Genomic DNA, 15,778 nt, shown 5'->3' with positions numbered 1-15,778 from the left:
CACCTCTTCATGCCACTGAAACTTCACTTGTAGCCACTCTGTTAACACTATTAAACCACAACACAGCCTGTTGATTCCTGTTGCTTTATTACTGCTAGCAAGAACTACTGCTTCAGCTTAACTTCCTCATAGGCAAGTCTGTAAAAAAAGACCCAAAATTCAAGTAAAGATAAGAGGAATAACTCAAATGCACACTAGAACATAAAACCATCTGCCCCACTTTTGTTGGCTCGGATAAATGCTTGCATCTCTTTACTCGTGTTTTAAGTTTCCTGCAGTTAATACCAGGAGTCACATAGATTGTATTTTTTTGCACATTTATTAAAGATTTCAGACCAACAAAAGGCACTCATTTGGTGTGAATCAAGAACAAAAAAATCTAAAATACGACTGGGAAAAACAGAGACATTTCTGTTCATTCAAATGTCAAGCAACTTTTTGGAATGAAGAATAAAAATCCACAGCTGATCTCCAGTAGATGATAAATGGTTCACTTTGTCTTACTCTTGACTTGCAACTTGCTGTCTAAAACTTTGAGTTCTAAAGCTGCCTAAAATATCAGTTAGAACCCTGGACCCTGGACTTTCATAAGCAATTAAATTATTTTTAATGCCAGAGAAAACCCAAAATGATACCAAATAGTTTTTCAGATGAAGGAAATATAAATATTACAAATTGGTCCTAGCCAAATCTTAATGCTACGCTACATGAGCTCTCTTTATAGAAATTAATCATATAGCCAAAAGATTCATTTGTGGTAGTTTTAACTAAAAAACTAAACTAAAAACTAAACAGTTTGGATGTTACTGTACAGAAGTCTTTGTGGTGACGAGTGGCCTTGCTGATGCAAAAGTATAACTTTATGTCTGTCAAATTCTGTTTTTTTACATTAGAGGTGGAACAAACTAATAGGCACCAAAATTATACATTATTTTATACAACTTTAAAACAGGTTTATGTGTGCTTTGAGACAATGTCCATTGTTAAGAATGCTCTACAAATAAACATCAATTGAATTGAATCGGAATGATGTGACTGAAAGATGATCTTATAATCAAACTTCCAATTAATTAAACTCATTTAATGCCCTTCCACAAACCTGTTGGAATACATCTTTTTCAGTCCTGTTGACATTGGAGAAATACAGGTCTTAGCAATGACATTAATTAGGATTCTAGTTCATTTAGAGAGCCTTGTTCCTGATTTTGTTTTTGGAAAACAGTAGATGCTGTTTTTTCCATTCCTTTTCAAACACGCCTACAAATTTCCTGTATTTCCTGGTTGTATTTCCCTAAAGAGACATAGAAGTAATTCTGAATGGTAATAAAACCATTTCTAGCATAAGATTGGCCTAAGATTTTTGCACAATACTAAGAGTGTCAATATTTAAAGCTGTCCTGAATATATTATAGCTAGAATGTTCCAATAAGTTTTCTTTATGTAATAAAGTGGTAATAATGAAACTACTCCATGTTTTGATTTTGGGTTTGAACTAAATAATAATATGAAAGAAAAACCTGAAACTGGCAGTGTGTGGAAGACAGAAATGGCCACAGTTCTTTTTAGAAACGATACCCAGATATTGATATCTTCTTTTATAGCAACACCATCAGTTGGTTGTTATAAAACAGTCACAGATCAGAGTTTTAATTAATCGAGAGCCTTAAGAGTCATAAGGATTACACCCAGGAAATGACAGGACAATACAAAAATGTTTTTACACTTATACACACAATTCACTATTCATTTACATGCTGTTGTTTGACAGACAGTGAGAGAGAACATCTACTTGTTCTTATGGTAAAATACAGTTTACAATGATTACTGATTATTACCATCAAGCATTTTCCTTTAGCTGGATACGTATATTGAAAGAGGGGATGAAGGTGCCATTTTGTCTTCTTTTTTCTTTGCTGATCTTGGATCTTTTAGCCTTAGCTTGTGAGGCAGCATGGAATTGCTATTGGCTGCCGGCTGCTGCTCGACCTCCTTGTGAACCGCTGTTCTCTGACCCACTGGATTTAACACTGGAATTTCAGGGAAAGAGGCAGGCAGTGGTGGGAACACAGGAGCTAAGACCATAGGTGTGCTTGTAGAGGGAACAAAACTAGGGACATCGGGAATGTATGAATAGGCCCTGTTGATGGGAAAAGAGTGTGTGGCGACAAAGTTTGAGCCGTAATGAGCAGCTATGGCTTCGGATGCTTGCTGGTATCCCGGCCATTGTGAAGACTCTGGGGCCATTTTGTCCCTTTCCCAAAGCTCTCTGTCTGGATAGTTGTTTGACGTTTGAGCAAAGTATGAGCGCATCTGAAGGATGCTCCTCGGATGCGAGGTATAAGGACAGTTTGAGCTTAGCAAACCATATCGGAGGTTCAAAGCCAGTAGCTCAGCTCGTAGAGCGGCATTTTCCTCGCTCAGCGCCACTAGCCGAGTCTCCAGCATGAAGTCATTCGCTCGTCGCTTCTCACGTGAGCGCTTGGCTGCCTCGTTGTTCTTGCGGCGTTTTTCCCAGTAGCACGCGTCCTTTTTCTCTTCGGGGGTAAACTCTCGTTTGCGCCGCAAGCCAATACCCCTTTGTAATCGCTCCTCGGATTCCTTTTCAGCGTCCCTCCTGGGACATGAGAACGCAGACTGCATCCTTTCTAAGGATGTCAGATTGAAGAACTCTTCTGTTTTCTGTGCTTCCTATCTGTCAGTTCATCAGTTCATCTGCTTGGTCAACTTCTCAGTGTGTAACCCTAAAAAAACACAAAAACATACTGTGTTAATTACACAATATATGTGTCCTAAATAAGGAGTTAGCAGTGAAATTTACAGATGCAGAAAACGCTATTAAGACCATCGCATTTGCCAAAGCCTTTATAAGGGCCCGTATGGTTCATAAGGGTAGCTCTAACCTGTATTTTCCCGTAACGGTCTGTCATGATCAACAAGAAATGCAATGAAAAAAATGACAGAAAGAAAGAAACTCCCCTTGTGGTTTGAGAAAGTGCATAATAAGTCATCTGAACATCATTCTCACAACAATTACAGCTTTTCTGTGAATACAGGTTGGCATGGCTTTTTAAAAGTTTGCACACACACACACACACACACACACACACACACACACACACACACACACACACACACACACACACACACACACACACACCTTGAGAAATGGAAGTTGGTGCTTCGTACTTCCTTCCTTTCTCAAAGCATTAGCACATTGTATTAATTTTGGAACTGAGAGAAGACTGTGCCTTGTGTCTCGCTAAAAAGAAAGCATGTAACACAAATTCGCTTTCATAGGGTTCATCAAACTAGCGAGAAGCACCACAAACCGAATCTTTAAACCAAATAGTTCACCCTTGGGTTCACCTTCAAACCTCGGAAACAGGCTCGTGACTTGTGAATGTGCAAAATGTATAGAGATGTTCGGTGTATCACACCAACGTCATCAATTTAAAAATTTCCTAAAAAATAAAAAATTCCAGAATACAGAGTAAAAACTGCAAAAAAACACATGAACATCTGAACACCGAGTGAGGGTTTGCAGACTGCAGTGGGTCGCAGGCCATCATCAGGCCATAGTCATTTTGGTTCAATGCATTGTAAAGATTTTCTGTGTTAATCTTATCTGAGTTATTCGAGTTCTTATTTTCAAGACAGATGAAACCAATCTGGTCATTTTGTTCTACCCTTTCTCTAACCGAGAACACGCAAAATAGAACGTTGCTGGATTTGTTTGTTTTTTTGTCTCCACCATTCTGTGCAAGCTTTAGAAAAAGGAAAGAAAGTAATGTGCTTTATGTACTTTACAGAACAGTAAAATTCTTTCTCCATAGTTGGGAAGCTTATAGTCAGAGTAGAGGGTTAAGAGCCCTGCTCAAGGGCCCTAAGAGTGGCAGCTTGGCAATACTGGGCCATAAAACCCCGACCTGCCAATCAGTAACCCAGAGCCTTAACCACTGAGCTACCACCTCCAGAGACTTTCCATATAAACACTGAAGCTTTTGATCTGTATTGTGATTTTCATTGGGTTGCCTCATAAGTCGCTGATTGAATCATCGTATGAAACAGGTGTGCAGGTGTTTCTGTTGAAATATCCAGTCAGAGCAATCTGCCTGTTGTTGGGCAGGGTTACAAACAGCTGAATCAGATTAACACAAGCTAATGTTCACCAGTCATGTCTGGCAAACAATTGTGTAAACAGTGGTGTAAAGTATTCGAGTAAATGTCAATTTTCTAGTATCAAAGATATTAACATTTACTTTCTACTTAACTACATTTATGATTCAATATTTGTATTTTGTTCTCCACTATATTTGAATTAATACAACCATTAGCAATTACATTTTACAATCTGTCAGTCAGCTCTGAATGTTCGGTTTTAAATCTAAAAATAATGTATTTTTTAAATTTTATTTGCTTATTGATTATTAATTGTTATTCTACTTTGTGACATGAAACTGCAATTGTATTTGTTAATTGAAGATCCCTTTTTAAAAGACTGTATTTTTTTTGTATTTAACGACTTGTTTGATCCTTATTTCATTTCATTGAAGTGTACAATTTGAGGAAATAAAAACTCACAAATCAACAGTTTTTAGCTTTTTTACTAACATGTGTCTTGGTGGTGAGGATCTTTGAGCCTCTGTTCAAGTCAAGTAAAGTCAAGTCAAGTCAAGTCAAGTCAAATCAAGTCAAGTCAAGTCAAGTCAAGTCAAGTCAAGTCAAGTCACCTTAGTCAAGTAACATTACTCAAGTTCACTTTACTCTAGTTAAAATTGGTGAGTTGTAACTTGTAATGGAGTACGTTTCTTGTGATCCAGTAAGGTATCTATTCTTTTACACAAATATGAATTTTTCAGATCTTTACACCTCTGTCTAAAGAAAATCATAGATAATTCTATATAGAATTATATAGTGATAATAAATGTTAAAGTGGATTGTAATTTCTTGGATTTATGCTATTCATAGTATTTTCTTATTTAGAGATTTTTTTTGTTGTCCATTTACCACCTATACTTGTTCATTCAATTTAATTTATTAATTTACAAATTATAATTAATTTTATTGCTTATTAAAATGTATTTCCTGAAATGTTTAAACTCAAAGTAATATAATATGATTGACATGCATGGGACGCTATTGGGTAGGTTGTTGCCATGCTACTCATGGTTTTGAAAAGCTAACCCACAGCTTTACAATATTTAAATAACATAGCCAGACACATTACAAACTGCTAAGAGGAAGTAACAAACTACGCTGAAATGTATTTTTATGTTTTCACAGAAACTACTCTTGGTTCACTTTTTTTTCTTTTTTTATGTGTGAATGATAATCATTTAAATGCCTGCATTTGGATGGCATGATGTCATGAAACATCCGGTTGTAAAGTAAGGGTATGTGTTAATGTTGATGCAAATTCACACCCACAGTCAAACATGGAAGTGTAAGCGTAATGGTTTTGGGGTGTTTTGAAGGAGGAAAGGTCAAACACTTATTCTGGGTGAAAGGAATACTAAACCAACATGGCTACCATTCCATACTTCAACACCACGTAATTCCTGTGGCTCATTGAACCAACTTCTATATCTATAATGGAACTGCCTGCCCAATCACTTTATCTAAATCCTATCGAACTGCTATGGGGTGAACTGGATCGCAAGGTCAGAAAGAAATCTCCAACTACTGAAAAAAACCGTCGGTACGTTTTCCAAGAGGCCTGGCCTCAAATGTTAAAAAAAATAAAAAAAATAAAAAACTGTCCAGATGCCAAGAGTGTATAAGTCTGTTATTCATGCTAAGGAAGGATATTCAATGAAAAACAAAGTTGAACATGTGTACATTTATAGATTTGTTTTGGTCAAAGGAAATCTTACCGTTAAATGACCTAGTTTGTTGCATATGCACAAAAAGAACATGCAGGTGTTTCCAAACTTTTGACAGACACTGTATTTTCTTTAAAAATGAGATACATAAAATGCTATGTGCCATTTTAATCAGGATGTTTAAGTCTTTGTACCTCATGATTTTCCCAAAACTTTACAGCACTGTGACTGGTATAAAGTGCTAACAACTGATACTCCCTACAGAATGGTTACATACATTGTAATTATAAAACAACAGATTTTAAACTTATTATTCATAATTGGGTTTCACCTACGTTGCACATCTGCTGTACAAATCCCTGTGTATATACTATTAATATAGATACAATAAAATGTTTATATATATATATATATATATATATATATATATATATATATATATATATATATATATATATATATATATATATATATATATATATATATATATACACTTCCCGTGGGCTCACCACCTGCAGGAGGGACCGTAAGGGACGGTGCTGTGAGGATTGGGCAGCAGTCGAAGGCGGGGGCCTGCTTAGACTGCTGCCCCCGCGACCCGAATTACGGATAAGCGGGAGAAAATGAATGAATGAATGAATGAATGAATATATATATATATATATATATATATATTCAAATATAAACCTTGAAAATGCTGATACTGAGATTGGGTAAGCATGCTATTTTTATAAACTAAGGATCTATTTCTGGAAACCTAAAGATTTCTGGAAAACAGAAATTACCTTTGAATAACAACAGCACTAATGTACACATTTTTTATTTTTTATTAAATAGTTACTGAAATAGTTTGAAAAGCTATATATAAAATCATGTTTGATAAAAATTAGCTAGTTAATAATTTTTTTTTTCTTTTATTGGTATTTGACTTAATTGAAATACCCCAATTTATAAAAAAAATAAAAAAATAAAATAAATCTGGCAACCTTTCTTCCACTTCCTTCCAAGCCTTTCACTTTGCATCTTTACAGCTCTACATAAATGATTATAAATCCCCTAAAATAAACCTGTGACAAGACAAAGTGTTATATGGGGCATTTTAAGCAGGACTTTAATGTAATGCTCATATCACCTCCTGAAAAGGTTCCCTTTTACTAACGATGGAAATCATGACAAATGCTTGATAATAGATTGTTTAAAGCTGATTAAATCAGTCTTGTGGAGAGCCTACAGAGATATGCAGCTCGGCATACAGTCTGCGGTGTGGTGTGTGTGTGTGTGTATGTGTGTGATATGGATCAGCGCTGTTGAAGTTCAGACCGTATTTAACCCAAGTTAAAACCAAACAGTGCATCAAACAACCCCCCTCACACACACATTTAATCTGAGCTTCAACAAGATTTTCTTCAATCTCCTTATTAAATCAAACGTTTTTTTGTTACATTTGCATTACATTTATGGCATTTGGCAGACGTCCATATGCAGAGCAACTTACATTTAGCTCATGCAGCTGTGGGTTTAGAGCCTTGCTCAGGGGCCCAGGAGTGGCAGCTTGGTGTGGCTGGGATCTGAAACCACGCCCTTCAGATCCATAGTCCAATGCCTTAACCTCTTAGCTTCAACCTCCTTTTAGTTCGGGACTAGTCTGAAGGTTTATTATGCAAATACACAACTCAACGATGTTGCAATTTGACTCGAAAGGTTGTGCGTTTAAACCTAAGCACCACCAAGCTGTCAGTTCTGGGCCCCTGAACCAAGGCCTTTAACCCTTTATGAATAAAAGCATCTGTTAAATGTGGAAAAATGAATGTTAAGATATTTAAACATATCAAAAGGTGCATGTAAAATTCAGAATATCTTTTCAATAGAGAAAATGTATTCATATTTAATTACTTGGTATAAAGTATTTGAGTAAATGTACACCATTACTGTACTTAAGTAATTTTTACTACTTTCTAGTTTTACTGAGTATGTCGACAACTTTTATTTCTACTCAACTACATTTATGAATTAATATACTTTACTTTTTACTCCACTATATTTGAACTGACAATAAACTTTACCAATTACATCTTACAATCAGCTCTGAATATTTGGTTTCACTTTAAAAAATGAAAAAATATATTTTTTTCATTTTATTTGTCTGTTGAATAGTATCTTCTACTATGTGACACACTGTAATTGTATTTGTTAATTGAGATATCTTTTTGAAAGATTGCTTTACTACTCTTTTTTTTTTACCCACTTGTTTTATCTGTTTTATTCTGGCATGTTAAAGAGGCTGTTGTTTTGTTGGTTAATGCAGTGTTGAGGTGAACAATCTGATTTGTATTTCAGGAAATAGAACCTCACAAATAATTTTTTTTTTACTTTTTACTAACGTGTGTCTTGGTGTCAAGTACTAGTGCATCTTCGAGCCTACGTTTAATATGAGACAAATACTAATTTAAAAGTACTGTTGAAAATGAGGTACTTGAAGACTTTTTCTCGTCTTACTGGAATCGATGTCTTTTAACTGGTAGCAATGGAGTAATTTTGTAATAAGGTATCTCTACTTATACTCGAGTAGGACTTTACATTGTACACCTCTGTGTGTGTAGAGAAAATCATTGTTTATTATTATATAGAGATTACAGATGTTAAATTGGATTGTAATGTTTCAAATTTGTTATTTCTATGATTAATTTGTCTAAAGATTTGATTTTTTGTCCATTCACTACCAAAATTTGTTCATTTTATTTTATTTTAATGCATATTAAAGGTATCTATACTTTTAAACAATTATGATTTTCAGGTACTCTTAACATGTCTGCACGTTTATTTAAGATCCACATACAAAGTGCCTCAAAATAGTAAATGATCTAACGATAAAATAAATCCTCAAAAATCAGTGTAAGGCAAATGCATCAAAATGATGCTGTAATGCTGAGGATTATAAATGTCACATATACTATTCATCCAATTTAACCAACTAAAGATAAATCCATTCACCAATCAGTTGGGGCCCCGAAATACGAAGCTCCGTCTCAGTCTCTGTTTTATGAATATTAAATATAAATCGAGTACTTCTCGTTCAGAAATGCCAAATAACATTGCAAGTGCAAAAATGCATCGTGTTCTCATACCCTGCTGTCAATAAAGCCTACAGTAATTAACATTAAAACTTGGTAAAGAAATGTGATAGCTTTGTTTCCTTTTTAACTGGGCCTTGCTAACCACAGTAAAATGCAATAACCCCCCTATGTGTCACTTACACACGAAATGAGTCACTTTATTTAGTAGCACAAATGGGGAGGGGAGGGGATTGAAGTGGTTATGAAAGCCATAAAATGGTTTGTACCCACTATTTGAATGACTTTCTTATCTACTTGATTTACTGTTTTACTACTTGATTTACACAAAAAAAAAAAAAAAAAAAAAAATCTGTTCTCGTATTTATATAACGAATCTTCTGATTAAGTCTAAGAGTGAGCTGATGAGGCAAATCACAGTTTTTCCGGGACTGTTCGTGTTTTCATAGATTTGATCAGCATTCTTTCAAAGAATAGTTTTCAGGGTCTCGCTTTTGTTCTGCTACTACTTTCCATCTCAGGCATCTTACAATGGCAGAGTGGCACAATAACCCGTCTTATCGCTCTACATCCAGCAATCTGTAGCGTATCATAGAAAGCATTTCATATTCCACGTATTAAGATATCAATTATATATTTTCTTTAGTGAAAAGATTTGTCGTTCGGTGGGGGCCTGAGGTTTTTTTTTTTGCAGCTGCAGCAGCAGCAACAGCTCGGTTGTTGCTACGAATGCTATCTACTTGATAACCATTCACACTTTTCACATATTTCCATGATGTCATAGTTTTGCATGCTATTGCATCTATGCAGAAATGTGAATTCTGTTCGACTGGTCTCAGTCTTTTCAATCTTATAACTATCATTATCGTTGTATCATGGTTTATATCATATCCGTAACTGAACATATCAGGCATTTGTACGATTGCACAACACAGACTTCTATGGTCTGACCAGGTCGAGGCAATTAGCCTGGCCTGGTGATCCACAATGTAGATACTGGTATCAGGACCTGAAATGCATGTAGGAATTTTTAATAAAAGTGATGTAATAAGAGAGAAGTAGAGAAAATCATTGTACTGGTGCAAGCAAAATCTGGTGGCTATGTGATTTTATTGTACTATTCTACTCACCTGTAGTCAACTTGATTGAGTAAAAAAAAAAAAAAAAGCTCTTACGCTGACAAGGAGATGCAAAACTATAACCGAAAACCTCACACACTGAACTGCTAAAAATACACCTGTGCTGCCATCATCTCTACCACATGGTGCCAGCTTCAAAAGAGCCCTTTCTCTCCTCTCTTTCACTTTTTTGTCCTTCCTGTTCAGCCATAATGAGCTCTACATTCTAGTCAATATCACAAAGCTATCTTTTTCTGCTCTCCCAATTAATATTCATTCAACATTTCATTATATTATTAGAAGTTCTACCAGTAATAGTAGTACTAGTAGTATATATCTATATTATATTTCTAATGCAGTTTTACTATAATTATACATAATATAATTTAACAAATCACATTTACAACCTACAAATAAACACTCATCAATAACACAACCGCAATATTGCATTTTATTGATTAAAATTAGTTTTAATGCCTTTGATAGCTTTTGCGTGGAACCGTCAGGACGATGACTTCGTGAGACATCTACCAGCAGCTTTTTTCTCCGCATCTATCTTTTTTGTTTTAAGCACAAAACATAGCATTTGGTATGTTGAGACAACACACAATATTCTAATAGGTTTAAGCAAAAACATACAAAAACAACAAAAAAATTAGATCTGTACCTAGAAAGGTGATGTTGATGCCATTTTTCCTTGAAAGTGTGTCAGGAGTGGTTGCGTATTGATTATTGGTTTGTGGACAGTTATGTGAGACGACAGTTGTTATTTTATGAAAGTGTGTTTGAAAAAATCTTTTGCGATGCGGTAAAAAAGAAAGAAAGAAAACGTTTCAGGTTTTTTGATTTGGCTGTTTGTTCATTTGCATTTTTTGCACATTTGGTGTTTAGATGGTGCCTTGATAAATGCCTCTGATTAGAAACACGGGTGCGAGTAGCAAAAAGAGGGTTTGAGGTTTGCAAATGTTTAAAGTATAGGAAGATGCACAATGAAAAGGCGTGTTTAATGTAAAACAATGGAAAATACATCCAGACATTATTTCATAGGCTCTCAATAATTTTTTTATATAACTTAAAAAAAAAAAAAAGATGAAGAAAACAAATCAGCAAGGACAATATCGGTTCTTAGTATGACTTTTTGTCTTTTTTTTTGTATTAAAATCTTTAACACTATTTTTGAATCATTCTTCTATACAATAGAAATAGAAATACTTAGAAGACCAATGAATGGCAGTTTTCAAATCTATAAACCAGATGTACTATTTATAGTATTATCATTATTACAGAGTAGAGCATAATCACATCATCTACATGAATCTTAGTAGTTATTTTCAAATGGATAATATTCGGAAAAAGTGTAATTTTTTATCATCTGAATGCAAATATGAATATGTAAGCGTATACATGTAGACACACAGACACACACACATACACACACACACACACACACACACATATATATATATATATATATATATATATATATATATATATATATATATATATATATATATATATATATAATATAATATAATATAACATAATATATATTATAAATTGGCCTCTTACCTTTTATGTGCAAAACAAAAATTTTGTTGCAAACATTAAAACTAAGGTTGTGGATGTTCTTCAGCCAACTAATGCCAGTTGTCACTGCTCCTGCACCCTCTCTTCAGAATGTGAACTGCGTGCTGCTTCTAATAGAGTGTTAATCAGCTTGCTAGCATGTGGCTTTGTCGGCTTTATTACTGCCTATCCGCCTCTTAAATGATATTAATGCAACCCACAGGCCCTTGTAACACTCAACGTCTCCAGAACAATCAGCTCAAATGGCTTAAACTTCGTCTCTGTTTGTGTGTGTATGTGTGTGTGTGTGTGTGTGTGTGTGTGTTGTGCGCGTGTGTGTGCGTGTGTGAGAAAAGGCCACAAAAGGAGGGTAAAGGGTATAAGGCGCATCATGTCTACTAATGAACATTTACATTCTTCATTAAATGTTGATGCAAATATATATATATATATATATATATATATATATATATATATATATATATATATATATATATATATATATATATATATATATATATATTCTTATATAATATTCCATATATTATTCGCTTTTTTTTTTTTTGTTGTACTTTTTAAAACATTTTTCTTGATACACAATTAGCTTAATATTAAAGGCAAAAGTTCTTGCGCTGTATTTCATCTTCTGTCTTTTTGTCAACAGATTTTTGTAACGTACTCTAATATGCAACTTGTTCGAAAAGGCACATTTTGACCAAATTCCCCACACAATGACTATTGCTTTGTTTGTATGACCAAACTTAAAAATTTGCACAATGTGGTTAAATGTTGCACCTTTTGTGTGGATAGTATGCCCTCTAGAGACAAAAATGCCACTCTATTATTCTATTCAACGGCTTATATAATCTAATTACGTCTTATGTATGCATACACTTGTAGGAAGTGCTAGAGTGTATATAAAGCCAGAAGGACTTGTGGCTGAGATGGCGTTCCATTACTACATTATTCATATTATACTGTACATGCATATGTATTATATAGCATATAGATTGAATTTAGATATACTGGGACATGAGGCGAATTGGGGCAGTTCAACGTAGCTGAACTGCCAAAGCTATTTTTACCCCCTGACAACAGAAATAACGACTTAATACATGTGGCTTTATGTAAGAGGAGGGGTGATCAGCATTAAATAGGAAGCTGACGCAAAAAAATCAGCTATGCTCAGGCTAGAATATGATATAAATATAATTTAATATATAAATCTTAATGATGGAGAATCATGTGAAAGAGAAAATATACCCTCTTTCAATTCTATGGATTTTATGTATAAAGGACATAATAAAAATCTTCATGTTCTTAGCAGGTCTCAGAGTCAGAACTTCAGATGAACAACCTATGGTGTATTCTTGACTCTTGAAACTTTCTTCTAACTTTAACATTTAATGTTCTAACTGAGGCTAAAGCGTCTGAGATGTAACTTTTGAGTTTTTTTTGCAAATGGTTTCTCTATTTTGGTTTGTTTTTTGTAAAAATAAATAGTGGCACCATTTTATATGACATGTCTTGATAATCTGAGGTTGTGTTCGCCTTATTCTAAGACCTTATAAGGACCAGATTATTTTTCTTAAATCTTAAAATAAAGAGTTATACAAATTAAAACTGTTTATAGGATTATTTTAGTCTTTAAACTACAACCTGTATTTGTAATTGTATATCGATATGTTTATGTAATATGAGCGATGCACAATGCATGTTTTTCTTTCACCCTATTCACCCAGTGATCCTGTACCAGGTCCCTTTTTTTTCTTTCTGGACCTGCCTGATTTCTCTAATGCCTTACCTCTGGATGGAGTTCTTTTCAACTGGAGACTATGCTCGCTGCTGATGAAGATGGTTCCCCATGAACCCTCTTAATAATCAAGAAGTCCATACACTGAGCTTAACTTACAAACCATGAAAATGGATCTGGACTGTATTTCAATTCAATTCAATTTTCAAATCATTTTTATTTGTATAGCGTTTTTAACAATGAACATTGTCTCAAAGCAGCTTTACACAGATAATGTGGTGATTAAAAGTGAATATGTTCTTTATAAGTAAGTTTGTCCCTGTAAGTATTTAATATAAACCGTCTTCTATAATGGCTTAGAGATACAATCACCATGAACAGTGTCTGCATTCAAGTGTTCATCAGTTGATATTTTGAGAGTTGAACAGTTGATAACCGCAGCAATGATGGAACTGTAATGAATGGAAATTCGGTGTCACCCAGAATATGATGGGTTCTCTTTATGAATCTGCTTCTTCATACAATCTCAGGGACTTTTTCCTTTTGCCAAAGTCGCCACTGGCTCGCTCTTAGGTATAAACTTATAAGAGAAGAAAACAAATATAGGCTGATTTAAAATTTAAAAATTATATATTTATAAACTATTTATTTCTGTAAAGCTGCTTTGGGACAATATCTATTATTAAAAGCGCTATACAGATAAAAATTGTACATAAGTATTACAGCTATTGTTATGACACTCAAAATTGAGCTCAGGTGCATCCTGTTTCTACTGATCATCCTTGAGATGTTTTTGCAACTTGATCCACCTGTGGTAAATTTAGTTGATTGGACATGATTTGGAAGCGCACACACCTGTCTATATGTTGTCCTACAGTTAACAATACATGTCAGAGCAGAAACCAAGCCATGAAGTACAAGGAATTGTCTGTGGACCTCAAAGACAGGATTGTATCGAGGTATCGAGGAAAAAATATGGGGAAGGGGACAGAATATTTTTTGCAGCGTTGAAGGTCTTAATTAGCACAGTGGCTTTAGTAACAAAGCAAATGTAATCCGTGACTGTACTTAAGTAGGCTTCTCGAGTATCAGTAGTTTACTCAAGTATTTCCATTGGGAACATTTTTATTTTAATTTCACTACATTTCAAAGTTAAATATAGTCCTTTTTACTTACAGTCTTGGGAAATCAGTCGTTTTTTTTTTTATTTTTTTTTAATTTATGAGTGGATAAAAAGTCAAGTCAAGTCAAGTTTATTTGTATAGCGCTTTTCACAACAGACATTGTCTTAAAGCAGCTTTACACAAATCAACAGTTAAGGTGAATGGTGTGAATTTGTCCCTGATGAGCAAGCCGTGGCGACTGTGGCAAGGAAAAACTCCCTTAGATGTTATGAGGAAGAAACCTTGAGAGGAACCAGACTCAAAAGGGAAACCCATCCTCATTTGGGTGACATCAAGAGTTTGATCATAAATCTTTCAACAATACAGAACACTGGAGAGTGAGAACTAACATGATTACTAAAGATTATAAGTGATGTTCTTTCTGCAGTCTTATTCAGTCTATATGGTTAGTAGCTCCTAGTTTTATAAGCTCAGCATTTGTGATCATCACAGATCCAGCATCAGCTTCTCCATGCCAGAGCCTTTAAAAACTCCAGGAGGTCCAATGTCAAACTCCACACATGTAGCGGAGTATATTCCAGAGTTTGGGAGCTAAATGTGAAAATGCTCTACCACCTTTAGTGGACTTTGCTATTCTAGGAACTACTAGAAGCCCAGAGTTTTGAGATCTCAGGAAGCGTGGCGGATTGTAGCGTGTTAAAAGACTGGATAGAAACATAGGAGCCAAACCATTTAGTGCTTTATAAGTGAGAAGTAATAGTTTGTAGTCGATTCGAAACTTAACAGGAAGCCAATGTAGGGACGATAGGATTAGGGTTATGTGATCATATTTTCTTGACCTTGTGAGAACTCTGGCTGCTGCATTCTGGACTAACTGAAGCTTGTTTATTAATGATGCAGGACATTCACCTAGAAATGCATTACAGTAGTCTATTCTGGAGGTCATAAACGCATGGACGAGCTTCTCTGCATCGGATATAGACAACATGTTTCTTAACTTTGAAATATTTCTAAGGTGAAAGAAGGCTGTTTTTGTAACTTGGTTGATATAATATTTGAAAGACAAGTTGCTGTCTAAAATAACTCCCAGGTCTTTTACCGTTGAACTAGTGGTTACAAAACATCCGTCTAAATGCAAGTTGAGCTGCTGGAGCTTCTGTATACTAGTTTTTGGGCCGATGAGCAAAATCTCAGTCTTAATAGAATTTAAAAGTAGAAAGTTATGGGTCATCCAATCTCTTATTTCCTTAACACACTCAGTTATCCGAGTTAATTGAGCTGTATCGCCTGGTTTAGATGAGATATATAGCTGAGTATCATCAGC

At 34.7% G+C, this 15,778-nt stretch overlaps 1 protein-coding gene across 3 annotated transcripts; it reads right to left on the bottom strand.

Annotated features, from left to right (window-relative positions):
- Window positions 1-300: 300 nt before the first annotated feature.
- Window positions 301-11,845, bottom strand: LOC310735446 (uncharacterized protein). 3 transcript variants are annotated; one of them, XR_014536291.1, is made up of 3 exons: window positions 8,814-9,045; window positions 1,162-2,741; window positions 301-1,035 (listed from the first exon to the last, which is right to left on the bottom strand). XR_014536291.1 is itself a non-coding variant. In XM_083558216.1 (3 exons), exon 3 carries the CDS (start codon window positions 2,638-2,640, stop codon window positions 1,852-1,854), a length of 789 nt encoding a protein of 262 aa, XP_083414342.1. In that variant the 5' UTR covers window positions 2,641-2,741; window positions 8,814-8,855; window positions 10,679-10,719; the 3' UTR covers window positions 301-1,851. The 3 variants fall into 3 exon arrangements, 2 of the variants coding, with proteins under 2 accessions (XP_083414342.1, XP_083414341.1); XM_083558216.1 differs by adding an exon at window positions 10,679-10,719 and having other exon boundaries at window positions 301-2,741; window positions 8,814-8,855; XM_083558215.1 differs by lacking the exon at window positions 8,814-9,045 and adding an exon at window positions 11,581-11,845 and having other exon boundaries at window positions 301-2,741.
- Between the last annotated feature and the right edge of the window lie 3,933 nt (window positions 11,846-15,778).

Source organism: Silurus aristotelis (assembly GCF_946808225.1).
Source record: "Silurus aristotelis genome assembly, chromosome: 13".
Classification (NCBI taxonomy): Eukaryota; Metazoa; Chordata; class Actinopteri; order Siluriformes; family Siluridae; genus Silurus; species Silurus aristotelis.
Note: the sequence above shows the minus strand (reverse complement) of the source record. Positions and strands in the feature narration are given on the sequence as shown.